At 41.9% G+C, this 17,560-nt stretch overlaps 2 protein-coding genes across 3 annotated transcripts; one reads left to right on the top strand and one right to left on the bottom strand.

Moving 5' to 3' along the window:
- Positions 1–912: 912 nt before the first annotated feature.
- mapda (N6-Methyl-AMP deaminase) lies at positions 913–4,696 on the top strand. The gene is made up of 10 exons (XM_069161899.1): positions 913–1,247; positions 1,341–1,471; positions 1,690–1,750; positions 1,842–1,929; positions 2,023–2,104; positions 2,557–2,683; positions 3,223–3,303; positions 3,383–3,521; positions 3,607–3,707; positions 4,489–4,696. Exons 1-10 carry the CDS (start codon positions 1,206–1,208, stop codon positions 4,678–4,680), a joined length of 1,044 nt encoding a protein of 347 aa, XP_069018000.1. The 5' UTR covers positions 913–1,205; the 3' UTR covers positions 4,681–4,696.
- Positions 4,697–4,705: 9 nt separating this feature from the next.
- On the bottom strand, positions 4,706–16,551 carry nat10 (N-acetyltransferase 10). 2 transcript variants are annotated; one of them, XM_069161895.1, is made up of 29 exons: positions 16,413–16,551; positions 16,099–16,225; positions 15,882–15,973; positions 15,615–15,786; positions 15,070–15,192; positions 14,920–14,981; positions 14,724–14,838; positions 13,619–13,726; positions 12,401–12,534; positions 12,213–12,306; positions 12,027–12,125; positions 11,804–11,940; positions 11,332–11,456; positions 11,095–11,245; positions 9,717–9,813; positions 9,492–9,608; positions 9,204–9,305; positions 9,040–9,114; positions 7,674–7,790; positions 7,460–7,593; positions 7,323–7,371; positions 7,135–7,231; positions 6,939–7,046; positions 6,679–6,851; positions 6,461–6,580; positions 6,241–6,339; positions 5,496–5,569; positions 5,312–5,392; positions 4,706–5,217 (listed from the first exon to the last, which is right to left on the bottom strand). In XM_069161895.1, exons 2-29 carry the CDS (start codon positions 16,210–16,212, stop codon positions 5,073–5,075), a joined length of 3,114 nt encoding a protein of 1,037 aa, XP_069017996.1. In that variant the 5' UTR covers positions 16,213–16,225; positions 16,413–16,551; the 3' UTR covers positions 4,706–5,072. The 2 variants fall into 2 exon arrangements, with proteins under 2 accessions (XP_069017996.1, XP_069017995.1); XM_069161894.1 differs by having other exon boundaries at positions 16,099–16,222.
- Between the last annotated feature and the right edge of the window lie 1,009 nt (positions 16,552–17,560).

The following is a 17,560-nucleotide window of genomic DNA, read 5'->3' as shown; positions in this document are numbered from 1 at the left end:
TTTAAATAATTCAACATCCTTTTTAAATACAAACTTTCTAAGTTAACATATTTACTATTAAATTAAACAAAAATTGTTTTTAATAAAAAGTCTTAAATAGTAGATCAGACTGTATCAGTGTTTATAAAGCAGTACTATATGTACTTAACTTTTTACAGTATGTACTTTTTTATTTGACTGGATGTATTCAAAGAGTATATAATTATGTACCAGTAATTAAAAATACAGATACATATGTAATTTTCCATTATTAAGTGGATACTTCATACTTTTTGTGTATTTTGCTGGTCCTGTATCTTTGCAGTGCGAAATTGTTACTCTTAGGATGCGAGTACTAAGCAACTAGGCTTATCGGCTTTTGCATAAAACTGGTTTCAAACACTGCATCTACTCCAAAACCGATTAAGGGAAAAGTGGATGTATATTGCTGAAGATGTTTGAATGGTCCCTGATGGGTTTTTAGAAAGCTCAAGTCGTGCAGTTTCCGGGGATATCCGCTTTATCGCTCAATGATGAACTCGCTGCGCTGTTGTTGTGTTCATCGGGTTAACCTGTGCCACAATGCGCAATTCAGGGGACACAGCAGCCTCAGGAACCTCGTCTTTTTTTTCTTTTTTTTTTTTTTTTTAACCATTGCTACTCCTGAGCATACACTTTTGCAAAGTGTTCCCTTTCTTCCACCTCAGACACAATTTTTTCCCAATTTCTGCTATTGCAGAATTTTTCTTTAGAATTTGTGGCGCCATCTCTGTCAACTTCTCTTCTCTCTCTCTTCTCTCCACCGCTTTCTTCACGATACAGCTCCGGACCAAAAAAGTGTCCTTATATGGAGAAATGGGGGCGTGTCCGCATGCTATTTGCAGATCGCGGACACGCGCCTGACAATTTAGAGTGATTCTGACTCGCTGAGATACGGAAGGTGGCGAGAACCTTATTTTCATGAATCCCACGTTGATTTTTGCGTGCGCGTTTACTTTGTGCGCAAAGTAAGAACATTTCTACGCACATATTAGTGAATGAGGCCCAGTGGAAGTCCGACTAGCGGAACCTTTGACGCGTGAACCCGCAGCAGGAGGGGCGGGGGAATTGTTTCTCTGTTGCGCTTGGTGGTGCTCCGGGAAAATGCACTGAATGCAAAGATTAGGTTGAAGGCGGAAAACAACCCAGGGCTTGCAGACCGACTCCGCTTTGGTTTTACTTTTCTGATGGATAACGAGGGTGTTTTTTATCGGCAGCTGCCGAAAGTGGTAAGTCAACAGTGTAAAGTGAGAAATGTTGAGCGCACTCGGGATTTAAAGGTGTTTCTGAAGAAGAAATGTTCATGTTTTGACTGTGACCAGGAGCTTCATGCTCACCTGAACGGCTCCGTGAGCTCCCAAACCATCGAGAAGCTCATCAGACAAAAGCCGCATCTCGACATTGATCACAGCACGACTGCGATCGGCAAAGGCCAGCAGAGGACGCTGGATGAGTGCGTATACATGTCTGCACGTCACTCTGAAGTTCATTTGAAATCCCATTTATCATATCTTAAACTAAGTTATGTAAACACGAATGAGTAAACTTTGAGTGGGTATTTTTTTTTTTTTTTCCACATGAAAAGAAGAAAATCAGCTAAGTAGACGAGAGAAGCTGCCGAAGAGCGATAAAAGTGTTAATATTAAAACCACACGACTCGTGTGTCCGCAGGTGTTTTGAAGTCTTCAAGGTCATCCATAAATTGGTGGACACGGAGGAGGATGTCCTGATGGTGAGGATTGGCGTACACATTTTTTTTTTTTTTTTGTGCATCTTAACGTTTCTCAGAATATCAACAACAGCTGTTTTTTTTTTTTCTATAGGTGACTACAGATGTTATCAAGGAGTTTGCAGCTGATGGTGTCAAATATTTAGAACTAAGAAGTACTCCAAGGGAGGTGAAAGACACGGGTAAGGATGCCTGATGATTTGATGGCACGGTTTTACTGTCAGGTTTGTTTCACCAGCTCATCAGGGTCACCAGGTTTATTCTTTTTTTCCTAGGACTGACAAAGAAGAGTTATATTGAAACCGTCATCAAAGCCATCCAGCAGTGTAAAAATGAGGGCGTGGACATTGACGTCAGGTTGGCTCACTCGATATTATAAGATCCGGCACTCGTGGTCCCACGGTCTTATCATTTTCCTAAACAGAACTCTTGCAATAAGCAACTCGGTTTTGCAAAAACACTTTACCACCCGGGCCTCTGACTTTTTACTTCATGTTCCACACAGACACATGTTGAGCTGACCCAGACTGAATCGCTTTACTACGGCTTTAAAAATACTGTGGTACACACTTTACTCCTCAAGCTTCCAGAGGCAAGTTATCACTAAGAAATAAATGTAATGATTATGAATATATGAGCATAGGAATAATGACAAACCTTCAGCTTCTTACCGAGTTTACGTTTGCAGGCTGTGTTGGACACGTCGTCATTGGCTCGTGTTAAAACCACCAAAATTGTGCATAAAGTTTTACTCTCTAATGAACGCTGGCCACAGTGGTGCATGATGCTAAATCTTATTCATCTTGAAGGTTTCTGGTGGCGATTGACCGTAGGAATGGAACTGAAGTTGCCATGGAGACAGTGAAGCTGGCTGAGGAGTTCATGCTGTCATCTGATGGTTTGGTTGTGGGACTTGACCTCAGTGGAGATCCATCGGTTAGTCACACAGTTTGGCCTGAGGTGGAAATGCCAAATAATATTTTGCTACGCATTGCACTGAGTTAATCTTTCAAGCCACTGGCACATTACTTGAGTACTTTTACAGGAGTTTTTTGCACAACTTAGTTTGTGTACTTGTTTATTAATGTAACAATTAAAAGCGTTTTTTTTTTTTTGGTTTGTTTTCAAAGTAGCTAAAAAGAAAAGGCCCAATGTAATGTCACTTACCCATGATCATTTACATAACATGTTAGCTGTTGAATTTACTTCAGTAAAAACTTCTCATTACCTTGAATAATGGTAGTGAGGGACGTAATTAAAAGTGTAGTGTCATATTTGGAAAAATCCATTACTGTTTTTTTTTTTTGCCATTTTGCCAGAAAAATCAAAGAATTATCTTAAAGTTTTTGCCTCCAAACATCAATTACTCAATCGACAGTCGACAGAAATATCACCGAGGACAATTCTATTGTGTCATTATTATTATAATATTATGCCTTAATATTTCACATAGTAAAAAGAAAAATCATTTTAAGGTGGGCCATGGCAAAGACCTTCTTCCTGCTCTACAGAGGGCCAAAAACTGTGGACTGAAGTTGTCACTGCACCTCTCAGAAGTATGACCATTATATTTTTTACAATTTTAGTCACATTATGTGCAAGAGGGGGATCATTAAGATAAAAAAATTGTTGCAGGTCCCGTCGCAGCTGGAGGAGTCTGATTTGCTGTTGAATCTTCCTCCAGATAGAATTGGTCACGGCACCTTCTTCCATCCTGAAGTGGGCGGATCTCAAAGCCTCGTTGACAAAGTGGTGAAGAACAACATCCCACTGGGTAAGACTCGGTTGAAATCATTAGTTTTGTGTGACCAGTACTAAGTTGACATGGATCTTACTTCCTCGTCTTTACTTTCTTGTAGAGCTCTGCCTGACATCAAATGTCAAAGGACAAACTGTGCCATGCTACGTCAAACATCACTTCAAGTACTGGTACCAGTTGGGACACCCAAGTGTAATTTGTGTAAGTTTCCTCTTCCTCTTATTGCTCCTCACAATCAGTAAAGCTTTTTTCAAAGGTAAACATATTGTTAATTGGGGCTGGGTAATATTTAAAATAATTAAATACCAATATGATAACCAGAGTTTGAGCATTGATGCCAAAATTGGACTTCATTTGGTACCTTACTTTAGTTGGCAGAATCCCCCCCCCCCCCCCACATCTAAAACCCTTTCATTTTAACAAACTTCTATGTTAATGTTGTCTTAATATAGTCATAAAACTGCCTCAACTCAGTACAGAGATTATTTTAACTAATTCAAATTTGTAATTCAATTTTTGCTAAGGTTTAATACTCAGTTATAACTTTTATCATTTGTTTACTTTGTGAAGTAGTCGTAGTAGTGGTCTTCCAGCAATGTGGCAGTGCACTCTCATTTGCTTGTGGGACTTTGAAGTGATTAAAAACAAAAACGATGCAGCAGAAGCTGAAATACTCAAGAGTTTTAGATTAAGTTAAGCTTCAAAAACACTGGAATCCTACAACTGCTATAATGCAACCCAGTACCTGTCATTGCACCCTACCTGCCTGTTAAATGCAAATTTATAACTCAAGTTTTCCTGGCAAAGAACTAAAGTCTCAAAAATGTCACTAATGCTTTGAAAGCCTGAGCAGTGCCCCTTGTGATGAGTAAACATTCATGTGTAAAATCAGTGTCCCTTTTTTAAAGAAAAACTTATGGAGACCTGTGAGAAAAATCAAAGATCAACCTTGAATAATTTCTTGTTCTTGTTCACGTTACAGACTGATGATAAAGGAGTCTTTAGTACGGACTTGTCTCAGGAATATCAGCTGGCTGCTTCCACATTTGGTCTCAGTCGTAAAGATGTATGGAAGCTCTCCCAGCAGGCCATAGACTGTATCTTCGCACCAGAGGACGTGAAACAGCAGCTCAAACAGAAGTGGAACGATTTACACACTCAGGTGTTCAAGTGACCGATTCAGTGGAGCCAAAGACCAATCACATACCTCAGGTTTTATACAAGTATTGAGAGAAATCATGACATTAACTGAAAGAGAACTGTAAAAATACAGTAACTTGTTTGACATAAGTGAAAGTAAATGATACTTTACTACATCAGGCTGAAGTGTGTTATTTTCTGCTGATTTGTTACACACAGGTCAGAGGAACAAACTGGTTGTGGCATCCAGAAATGCCGGTATACTTGGGGAACACAATAAAAAAAAAAAGAAATCGTAATAAAATAGGATATTCAGTCTTGAAGGTAAACCGAAGTGTCTGCAAGTCAATCCAAGGTGTCCAAATTCTCTAAATTACACATGCAGTCCTGCAAATGCAGCCGCACTATTTAATCTCTACTCTTTATTCACGCCTTCTTTCCAAATTTCCCATGCTTGTCCTTGTTGTTCTTGAATTTTCCACGTTGCATTTCTTTCTTTTTTAGTTTCCCATGTTGAGGAGCCCCATTGCTCGCTGTGGCGTTTCCTCCTTCCCATTTCCTCTTCTTATCACTGTTGGTAGTATCACATGATTAGAAACATGTTTCTACAAACAAACACTTGATTCCCCCCCCCCCCTCCCTCAATATCCTGGAAGCCACTGTACCTTTTGATGCTGACCATAGCTGTGTTCCCTGCTTTCTTCAGCACCTGGTCCCACTCTTCATCATTTCCACGAATCCTGTACCTGAAAATACAAAGAAAACCATGGCAACGACAGTAAATACTGCTCGGATTTAAAATTGTATAGACAAGTGATGACCGAGGCGTCCTCTGACCCTCATACTCACTCCTCCAGGTCCATTTCCTTTACTCTCTCTACATCCTGCTTGTGCTTTTCCTCAAACTCCTTCGCTGCTTCATTCTGTGGACAGAAAAATATGATCTTTTTAGTTTTAAACAAATACAGTATTACCCTGCGTCTGGACAGAAAGAATTTCAGCTGCGTTTTTGAGTCGTCCATTTCACACGCATCTGACGGAACAACAGGCTCTTTTGGTAACACATACACCCGTCTACACTGTTGACGTGACGGGCTCGTATGATATACACGCTACACGCATGTAGCTGCAACCCTGAAGGGTATCTTTAGGCTTGAAATCTATTTTACGCGTGTAACTAAAACAACTAGTGTTTTGGGCTCTGAGCTCCTCTGACCTACGCTCAACGCTACCTGAACGCCTCTAGTGTAGAAACAGAACGACCACTTGCAGCTGCTGGTGCTCTGCTAATGTGCTGCTTCAGCACAGCTTTAGGCACAAGGCTGCAACACAATTTCTTGTTCTGGTAAACAATGTGTTGATCATTTTAGAGAAATGTTTAGTTTGTCGATGTCTGAAAACGGTGAAAAAAGGCCCATCACACTGCCATGAAACTCACATTTTATATTTTTAAATTAAACATTGTATTTGACCAACAGTCCTAAAGACAAACATATTAAATGCATTATATAAAACTAAAAGGATGAGCAGGGTTTCAAATTTGACAGCCAAAAGTTTGGTGTTTTTGCTTTATTATTATCAAAACTGCACATACCAGATCTTCATTAAGGCTTCTGACAGTTGGCTCCATGGTGACGTCTTTAGTGGCGGCCATTTGTGCCTCTATCGCTTTTTCTTGGATGCTGGTGAACACCTGGTACAGAAAGGGTGAATACAATAGTAAGTTATACTATTGCAGCTGTTTTAATAATAAGCTGCATGACATCTTTGTAGTAGGTTTTACAATATGACTTTTAATGTTGGTGTCAACTCACTTGCACAATCTTGCGGATGAGACGGTTGAAGAGGCCCATGAGCTGCGAACTTGGGAGAGCAATCTCCTTTTCTAGCTGGTTCACAGACTTGTGCTGCAGTCCGATTCCCAGCAGTAACGCCTGGAGAACAACGGGCATCAGCACATCAACATTTACAACGGAACGGCTACAACACGGCGACATCTGGGAAGCAGAACTTTGGGGGGGGGGGAACATACACACTGTGCTGCCGAGAGGGAGGTGTCACCGAGCTGCTTGAGGCAGAACATGCGCGCCACGGTTGGGATCAGGTCCATGATGAGGTGGTAGTCCACCATGCTCCTTGAATACAACTCAAGACGTTTGAGGTCGTAGGGGCTGAGGTGGGCTGCCAGCTCGGAGCTGCTGAGAACTGTTGAGATCAGAGACGAGTCAGATTCGTTTTTGTAATACGCTGAAGAAATCTGATTTGTGTATACGGTAGGCAGAAGAGTCTTACTGCTCGACTCCTCCTTGGACTTCTTATTCTGCAACACGTTGAGTGCCAGGCTTGGGTGGAAGCTGCTGAACTGGTAGGAGAGCAGGGACAGGAAGCGCCGGCGGAAATCTACAGTGCAGAAAATCAACACTGTTCAGGAGGACTTTGATGGGATCAAACAAACCAGTTCTCCTGACGTAGCGCAGTGAAAGTTCACCTTTCCAGAAGGCAGAGAGCCACCGGCTCTGCTCCGGGGCTTCGTCTGCATTCAGCTCCTTCAGCATCACACAAGAGTGCTCCCCCGTCAGGTCATTCTAGACACAACCACACACACCAGGAATGAGAGAATCTGCCAGCAGCACAGTGCACAGAAACAAGCAAAAAGGATTAAATGGTTGAACTTACAGGGGTTTGTCTTAAGTAGACCGGAGTGAAACCTGCTTTCTTCCAGAACCTGTCAGGTTGAAAACAGTTTTGACACTTTAAATGCTGCAAAAATGTTTAAAAAAACCACCGCCCTTCCTTCCCCACGTTTAACTCACTTGAGCAGTTGTGCAGTAAGACCGTAGGAAACTCCTAAATAGTCCAGCCTCTCCGCTCTCCTCTCACTCAGCTTCAGCAGCAGAGGTGGCAGCTCTTTTCGTGGCGTGATCACCTCCTCCAGTAGACTGACCGCCTGGACAACAAAGATTCTGTCACAGCCGTGTGTGTTTAATCTGCAGCACGTCTTTCAGGCATTCTTGATTCACGCCTTACCTCACTGCTGACGGAGGTGATTTCATTGTGGTTTGACTGTGCGCTCTCATCCATGGTGGGAAACTTGCCCTCGTAGTACATCTGCAGCAGCTGGAGAGCTCTGGAGCCGTAGCCCATCTGGTGGACGGGTTGATACTTAAGTTACAGAAGGTGTTATATTCTAACAAAAGTACAAAAGGACTAATGTTCAGACACTTCCCTTGGGTAAAGGTTCCTCAGCCTCAGTGTGATTTGCAGGGCCAAAGCTCTAAGAAAGACTAAGCTAATTACTCACCCAATATACCAAAATCATAAACATATCATATTCCCACTGAATGCTGTACTGTACTTTATGTTTGATGTTGCAGGTTTTTAAAAATGCAGTGTACAACAATGCTGCAGAAAATGCTACTTGACCAGTTAGCAACAAAGCCCTGCATGACCTGCCCTGAAAGTCCCCAAAACAGTAAAGACTGCCCACCGATCAGTCTTTTAGCAGGTAGAACTTTCTCCCCAAAACTTACTTTAGACTCTGCTGGAAATATAAACAGGGGAACAGAGTTAATTAAAAAAAAAAAAAAAGGCTCCTGTTTCTGGGGAAAAGGGCCTGCTGTGGAAACACTGTACAGTGCATTACCTTTCTTGAATCAGTATTCCAAGTTGCGTCGCTTGATTAAAATCAGCACCTGCGTTAAATGCATTTTTGTGACGTGGGTATTTACGATTTCACTGCAGTCCTAAAATTTGAGCATCGAAATTTTTGTCAAACTCTTGAAGTCGGCAACAGACACCCTCAAAATGCTTCAGAAAGACCACAGCAATGAATCAACGGGCAGGTCGAGGTGTTTTGAGTGTCATTGGGGTTTGAAGAGGGGCAAAATGTCACCGTCCAAGACTGTAGAAGGCACGTCGGGTCAGGAGCACAAGCAAAGTGGGTGTCTTTGACCCTGGGGGACGAATTCACGGAGCAAAACCCCACAAATGGCAGACTGTCATTACCGAGTTCTACTGTGACGATCGGAGGTGTCTTGAGGGAAAGATTTGGTGCAAACGACTTGAACTGTGGCGTGATGGCAGCGGAGTTCTCCAACATGAGAACACACCTGCTCACAGCACGATGAGAAAGTCTACTCATCGGATTTGTCTTCCTGCAACTTCTTTCTGTTCCTCCAAAATACGGCACAGAATTTGAGGTGTGCTCTCTGCTCCCGTTTCAGGTCGATGGTGAAAAAGCAGACGTGTCACAACTATGTAACACAGGTACTGATCTTGGTCTTGGGAACTTTTTGATCACACCTCGTACATCCAGATATAATAATAATAATAATAAAAAAAAAAATTAAAAAAAAAACAGGGAGCAAACACTCAGACCTTTGCAAGTTCTTACCCCTTGGTAGTCTGGATTGACAGCTATTCGCACCACTCTGCCTCCAGACAGGCTGCCAAACTCCGGGTCTTGGAACTGCGGCGAGAAGAGAAGAGGATTCATCATTACACGGCAGAAACGTGAGCTGTGACGGTTTTGTCGAAAGCTTTGTGACCGGTGTGTACCTGTTCAGATACAGTCCAGGGAATGAGGTCGCCTGACGCCTTCTTCCCTCTGGCGAGACTGTTGAGGATAGACTGCTTTGATATTTCCCCCTCGAGACACACCTGAAGGAGTAGAGGGACACATGCCGGTATGAATCAAAACCAAAAGCTGGTTTGTCACAAACAAATGCATTGTCCGTGTGATGGGGCTCAAGCTTGTGATTCAGGTGTCTTTTTAAAAAAAAAAATCCATGGCAGCCATTAAAAACAGCAAGAATTGAATAAGGGATCCAGAGTGTCTTCTATTACCTGCACCACAGCGAGGACCTCAGGCAGTGAGTTCTGTGTGGGAGGAACCGGTGGCAGGAGGCAGAAGAGGTGATGGGCCGGAGCGTCAGACAACATCTGCAAGTCGTTGGGGGAATTCTGGAGCCACAGATAAACAATGAGTCAGCAAACAGACACACAGATGACACAGCATTGTGTGCTAGACATTATGCACCCCGTGGATAAGAAAGTTAAAACTATTATCACCTTGTAGTGCGATGCCACATAGAGAGCCATCAACCTCTGCAAGAAAGCCTCAGACGCTCTGTGGTAACAGAACAGTGTGTCTCTGTTCACATAATATCTGGACAGTGAGAGTTAAAGACGTGATGACAGTCCACAGTGCTGGTGGTCTACAGTGTGACAGGAAAAGAATCAACAGATTTATGACGAGATTTCTGAGATGCTGCAGTCAAAACATGTTTTGATTTACTAGAATTCACCTGAGAGTCTATTCGGCTCAGATGAATACATTTGATAGTTTAGATGGTTCATCAATTTATAAATCAATTGACACTCATTGCCCCGTTTGGAAAGTGTGAACGTTGTGTACTGTACTGTACTCGGGCACAGTCTGACCCTCTGTGCCCGGATCCATTTGGAGAGGCGGACTCGGGTCCAGATTAGTGAAACATCTACTGTCTAACTAAAATCAGGATGTGTAACGCTGGTGAGGATTAAGCATCAACATTACATCATCCACTTTCCTTCATGACAGATGATGCTTGTAGACAGGCGGGTGTGTTGAGTGTCATCCTTATTTGTGTACCCAAAACAAGAGTAGCTCCGTGCAGTAGTATTCCATTGTAAACTTTGCTGTAGGACCTGCATCAATTGGATTTGGCACAATTTTTATTGTGTACAAGTGTCATGTGGATGATGACATAGGCCTACTCGGCTAGTCATCATCATATCACAATACAGATTAATCGTACCCGTTGTGGATGTAGATGTGATTGGCAGCGTCAAAATAAATTAAAAAAAATAGTTGTTTTTTTTAGACAATCCCAGAGGTTAGTAATATCCTAAATATTCACTTGGTTTTTGAAAACTACTTTGATTTTAGTCCATTTTCAACAGGGTTTGAATACATGATTTTGAATTGACGTAGCTGTATCTCTGACTTTAATGTTTTCAATCAATTGCAGCTGGTTGACATTAAACGGCAGATAATATTCAATCATGCGTGTTTACTTTGAAGCAAAAATACCAGACTTTCGTCAGTTTCAGCGATATGTGACGATTTGTTGATTTCCTTTGTAAAACGATGTTTAGGTTTTGCATGTCCTGTTGGTTTTTAGAAATTTGTAAAAGGCAAAATTATTACGATATATTCAGAGATTTTATATATCAAGCCTCTATATAAGAAAATATTCAGCAGGTTAATTGATAATGAAAATCATCATGCGTTGCAGTCCTTCTCTGAACGGGTTGTGCACAGAAATGTACAAAAACACTTTGTACAGGAGTAATCCTCGCCCAACACCTAAATCACACATGTAGCATTGGAGCCTCAGTTACTATAAGTCTGAAAGATTTAAAAAAAAAAAAAAAAAAAAAAAGGTTTGAAGACAATGAAGGATACAGATCACAGGTCTGTGGGAGCGGGCAGCCAGAAATGAGCCTGGGAATGCTGAGACAGTCGAGACAGAGCAGCTCGTTCAGCCACTTCTCAACGGCGTCTCCTGGAGCGTACCGAATGGACTCGTGCAGAGAGACCTCGTGGAGAGAGCGCGCTGTGGAGGCAGAGAGGAAAACGGCGATCAGTTAAGACGACAGAGGCACACTGAACACGCACATGAAAAAAGGATGAGGCACCAACCTGCCGCTAGTCTCTCTGTGCTGGTGGTCCTGTTCTCCGCCGACATGCTCTGCTGGCTGTCTGCACTCTGCTGCCTCAACTGCTGAAGCAGTTTGAGGGAAAGAGAGCGGCCGGTGCCTTCGTACCTGCACACATGAAGAACATCAGTGATCAAAAATTTAAAAAAAAAGAATTCACAGTGAAAGGAGTGAACAAGATACATGTAATAAGCAGCCACTTCTGCCAACTATTGTGATGACAGATTAGTCGTTCAAGTCATTCTTAAAGCAAAAGGTTAAAGATTCACCGGTTACAACTTCTCTAGAGTATTTTACATTTTTTGAAGTAACAACTGGTTGAACAAAAACATTTCAGTCCCCCTTCTGGATTTTTATTAAATCCATATTACTCTAAACTCTAAAAATCATGGTGTGTGACAGTATTAAATCAAAATTAATGTGGTATTTGCTTGTCACTCAGCCTCATGACTGACCCGTTGATGGTGGAGGCCATGAAAACCAGATAAGGCCCCAGCAGTTTCTTCACCAGAGGAAGAGGAATAGCCGCGGCCTCGTCGATGACCAGCAGCTCCGCCTGGCCCAGTTTCACTGCATCACCTGGGTGGATGTACTGTTGGTCACAGTGACAGGAAGGTCAGATGTGCATATTTCATCTATATTTCAGGAAATAAAGACAAGCGTTCTGGTCTGGTTTACCTGAATCGTCTGCCGATGCTCTTTGAAGATGTTTACCCGCACCACTGCTTTGTTGAACTCTGGGTTCAGAGACTGGATGATTTCATAGTCGAGATGCTCCTACAAACGCAAACAGGAATATTAAGTTGCACATGCTCACAGCATGGTCATACCAGCACTGATACGGAGCAGATGGTCACAGTCTACCTGATACTGCAGGGCATCGAAGCCTTTGAAGATGAATTCAAACATGGTGTGAAGGTTGTCCGGGCTCGGTGAGGTCACAAAGATATTGGAGTAGCTGTAAAAAAATGTCAGATAATGATTGGCGACAACTGACAACTATGTAACCAACAAAAGTGATACTTTTATGACATTATAAAACTGATCCGTACCCGAAAGCCACAGCTCCCGCAACAGCCAGCCCGAGAGCAGCAGACTTTCCTCGACCACGGGCAGCAGTCATAGCCACGGTGCTCCTCAGGGTCTTCTCGGATATTCCTTCAATAAACTTCAGCACTGCCTTCGCCTGCGGGACAAGCATTCAAACTGACAACTGGGACACCTACTGATGTGGCGTTCGTTAGACACCATCATGATCATTGAACTAAAAAAATTCACGTTACTTGAAACGGCTCAAGTTATGTCAAACTTTGAATTTTACAGGTGCATTCATAAGAAATCGAAACTGGTGAATATACAGTGCATCCGGAATGTATTTACAGCATTCAGGCCAAAGAGTTCAATCTTTGTTTCATCAGACCAGATCATTTTGTTTCTCATGGTCTGAGAGTCCTTCAGGTGCCTTTTGGTAAACTCCAGGTGGGCTGTCATGACCCTTTTACTGAGGAGTGGCTTCCGTCTGGCCACTCTACCATACAGGCCTGCTTGGTGGAGTGCTGCAGAGATGGTTGTCCTTCTGGAAGGTTCTCCTCTCTTCACAGAGCAACGTTGGAGCTCTGTCAGAGTGACCATCGGGTTCTTGGTCACCTCCCTGACTAAGGCCCTTCTCCCCCGATCGCTCAGTTTGACCGGGCGGCCGACTCTAGGAAGAGTCCTGGTGGTTCCAAACTTCTTCCATTTATGGATGATGGAGGCCACTGTGCTCATTGGGACCTTCAATGCTGCAGACATTTTTCTGTACCCTTCCCCAGATCTGTGCCTCGATACAATCCTGTCTCAGAGGTCTACAGACAATTCTTTGGACTTCATGGTTTGGTTTGTGCTCTGACATGCACTGTCAATGGTGGGACCTTATATAGACGGTGTGCGCCTTTCCAAATTATGTCCAATCAACTGAATTTACCAGGTGGACTCCAATCAAGTTGTCGAAACATGTCAAGGATGATCAGTGGAAACAGGATGCACCTGAGATCAATTTTGAATGTCATGGTAAATGCTGTGAATACTTATGTACATTTTTAATAGATTTGCAAAAATTTAAAAAAAATGTTTTTCACGTTATCATTATGGGGTACTGTGTGTAGAATTTTGAGGGAAAAAAATGTATTGAATCCATTTTGGAATAAGGCTGTAACATAACAAAATGTGGAAAAAGTGAAGCGCTGTGAATACTTTCCGGATGCACTGTATCTTAAAAAAAAGGCTCTGACCTGGTCCATGGTCCTGCAGGCATCCACCAACACACCGACAGGCTGAGTGTCCTGAAGAGACTCCTTCAGATCCTTTAGCTCCTGTTCACGAGGGGACAAACCTTCCTCCTGAGGGGGAAGTGACAGACGGTCAGAGGAGAACATAGCGCCAAAAAGGTAGCAAACTTATACACCACTGCAAAAGCCAAATCTGTCCATGAATATTACAAATAAGTTTGTGATTTGTTGATTTCTACTTAAACATCAGAATTCTATTATTATGATAATTCTGTTTATTTTTGGTAGAACAAATACTAAAAATTTTTTTTGGTTACAGTTATTGTTATGTGTAAATTCATTCCTGCAGTTATTGAGATCATGTGACATGTACAAGTAACAAGTTTAGATGTTTTGAATAGTGATTCAGCTTAAAACAAGTAGTGGACAAAAATAGGTTTTTGACCCTACGATGTACAACTTAAGACAACCAGAACCGTTTGGATATTTTCAATATTATCCTAAGAGAGAAGCTCAGATGGAATGGAAATTTAAAAATGTATTTTTGGATATACGGAATAATAAATGGAAAACCTAGAACATTTGAAACAGGCCTTAATACGTGAAGGTTTGCATGACAAGAGCACATTTTTAAATCAACCCTAAAGAAACAGGAAGCCAGTGAGCAGAACACTGAAACCAGTTAGTATGAGATTTATATTTTATACAAACAAGCAGATAATTGTGCTTTTTACTTTTATCAAAGTGGATTGTGTGCACAGATGAAGGCTGCAAGTAACAATTTTTTTTTTTTTTTTTATCATGAATCTATCAGTTACTTTTGGTTAATTGTTTAGGTTACAAAATGACAGGAAATAGTGAAAATGTCTCAGAGCATGTTTCCTACAATCCAAAACGATATCTTCATATTGCAATTTTTGTTGAACCAAAAGCCAATCAGGTTGTGACATTTGATTTAATGTGATATAAAACACGGTACATATTCACCTCACTTTTCCTTGATACATGATTTCAACGTATAATCCATTGTAAAACTCGCTGCCAATTCATTTTCTGTCGATAAGCTAATCCATTAAACGACTAATCGTTTCTACTCTGATAAACGTACCTGAGTCTTTGGAGGCACTGGCCTGATGTTTGCCACGTGGCTGGAGATTGGCAGGATGTTGAGCTGGTCGTCAATGGCAACACAGTTTTTGCAGGACGCCAGAGACAGAATGAACCTAAAAATACCAAATTTGATAACATTGTTAGATTTTCATTGCGTTGACCAAATATGCGGCATAAGAGTAAGAAGCAGCTACCTCTCATTGAACCTTCCAATCACATCCTGATGAGCCTCTGTCCGGTATCGGGAGTGCACGTCCTGCAGGAAAACAAGCCACAACGGTCCCACATCATCCGACAAGCAAACGGAGTCTGACGCGAGGAGATAAATCAAGTTAAAGACTTACCATAGTCATCGTGTACAGCTGCTTGAGAGAGTTCATTGTCCTCAGCAGTATGACCACGATACCGCCTCCTTCTACAGTCTCAACTGTTCTTGCCAAGAGGTTGGGGGTGAGCGCTTCAAAGTCCTGCATGACGAGTGGAATAAGAAATATAGCTTGAAAACACCGGATTCATTGATATCAGCTTCATGTTGACCTACAGCAGCAGTTCCCTCTTTTGTGACCCCATTAAATTGACTCGTGTTTCTCGTGAACCCTCTTCTCAGACTGCACCTACGATCAACTCCACCGCAGACTGACATCTCAGAGGGGAAAAAGGGGCAAAGATATCAGGAGCATTTAGAAACGTTAACAGCACTTTGTGCAGAAGAACTTTACTTTCATTATGCATCTTCAATCCCTCCCAGGTTCTGACCACAAAGTTGGGAGCTACTTGTCCAGAGGAAGAGGTAAAACGGAAGCTATTGTGCCGACAGCACCGAATTTCATAAGCACACGCTCTTCACTCTGTTCAACCCCTGACGAACGGGCGGAGGAGAAAGATTTACCTGTAAGACGCACATCCCGAAGGTGTTCCCCAGGATCTTGTGCGTCTCGTTGTAGTAACAGTAGCGGATGTTGGTTGCAGCGATGAAGAGTTCAAACGGGTCGTCCTGATTCAGATTCAATGTGCCAGTTTTGATCTTCTTCTGCAGCTGTCTCATGCGCTTTTTCCGATTGCTGTTTCAGACACACGTGACAAAAATCACATGCCGGCCTGTTTCCGATACAACACACTGAAAACAACTAAATCTCTGTGAGGAGTTTACACTCACCTGCTGAAACCCAGGTCTTTTTTGTAGCACCAGAGCACAGAGGGTCGGGCTCTGACCGCAGCTTTAGACAGCATGTGATGTAGGATGACGACCTGGATCAGAGACGGGTTTGATTGTTTTTAAGCTGAATGACTGAAAATGAATCCCAACTCAAACCACGGTCATGGCTACTGACACAGGTTATATGTGCCTTGCTTGAACGGGGAGTGATAGATACCTGATCTCTCCCACGATCCCCCACCACCACGAACATGGTCCGGTGCTGCAAGGCGACTCCATTCTCAATCTGGACCCGAATCCGGTTGTCTACCTTCTTGCGGACTGTTGCCATCGTCTTCCTGCTACTTGAGAGAATACAAAAACAAAAAAATACACACACAAAAAAAAAAAAAATCACCTTCACGATATCAGTTATACAGTGCGACGTAAACGGCGCAGTTATGACCATAGAGGAACTATTCAATGGAGCTAATTTTGCAGGAGACGAGCACAACACGAGAAGCAAAGATTTTACAGTCAGATTGCAAATACCTTATGTTACAGACGAAGTGGTTGGGATTCAATCTTTTGTAAAAGTCCAACAAGTTAGCGGCTGAATTCACACGCCGGCCATCACGCTGTTGATATACTCACGTGGAGACTGCGGTTCATGGAGGACCCCGGTGTGACGTCGAAACGGCGCGACGTTCCTCCACAATGTAAATATCCAAAAGCCATTTTTTTTTTTTTTTTTTTACATTGTGGAGGATTTAATAGTTTATCGAGGCCAGAAAGTTTTTTTCTTTTTTGCATGAATGGGTATGCAACTGTTGTTGCGTGCAGAATATCCACTTGTCCACTACTTAGTGCAGCAGAGTGAACAAAACCCACTCGGATTGGCCACCGCACTACTATGTAGTGTGCTACCTGTGTACTACTAGTGTGCTACGAGCTTCTTCTTTTTTTTTTTTCTTTTTTTTTTTAACTTTATTGACAAACAAGCGAGTTTGTCAATAACGGAGTGATTGAAGTCAATTACAGGGTAATTTAACAAATTATGTCATGAGTCTTTTAAGCGATCAAATAACATGTAGCTCTTTTAAAACACTGAAACTCTTTGTGATTTTTTTTTTTTTTTTGCGCTTTTCATGAAAAATTTAATTGCACTACTATTTGAGTTCAACAGCAAGTCGATTGAAGTTTACATCCAGTAAAATCCACTAAATCTTTCCAAGACTTCTTTAACAGGATGAATTTAGTATAAATTTGGTATAAAATCTTGACGCATATTTCTTTTACTTTATTATCAATATGATATTTATTAAGAAAACAACAAGATTTTTTTCCACTACAAATCACTCATGACAGAAGAAACTGCAGCGAGTGAAGCAGTTCAAATCACTTCTGATGTCATTTACAGAATACATAGAAAGAAGCATCCGAACAAGAAGAGAACAAATGATTTGTACAGACTGAATTTAACCTTTTTCTGTAATCTACAGGAATCTTGCTGAATATATAGTCATGTGTTAATAATTACACAGCACATCTACATTTATGTCATTCACTGCTGTAACTTATGAGGGTCCAACAGTATCTGAAACCTAATGAACTGAGATAAAACTTATCATAATCACGTCTAAGATGTTTCACCTTCACAATTATAAACCTCTTTATTGTTAATTAATGCCCTGAGCCCC

Source organism: Embiotoca jacksoni, unplaced genomic scaffold (genome assembly GCF_022577435.1).
Source record: "Embiotoca jacksoni isolate LCO1_2020_lvr unplaced genomic scaffold, fEmbJac1.0.p SCAF_3, whole genome shotgun sequence".
Taxonomy (NCBI): domain Eukaryota; kingdom Metazoa; phylum Chordata; class Actinopteri; family Embiotocidae; genus Embiotoca; species Embiotoca jacksoni.
Note: the sequence above shows the minus strand (reverse complement) of the source record. Positions and strands in the feature narration are given on the sequence as shown.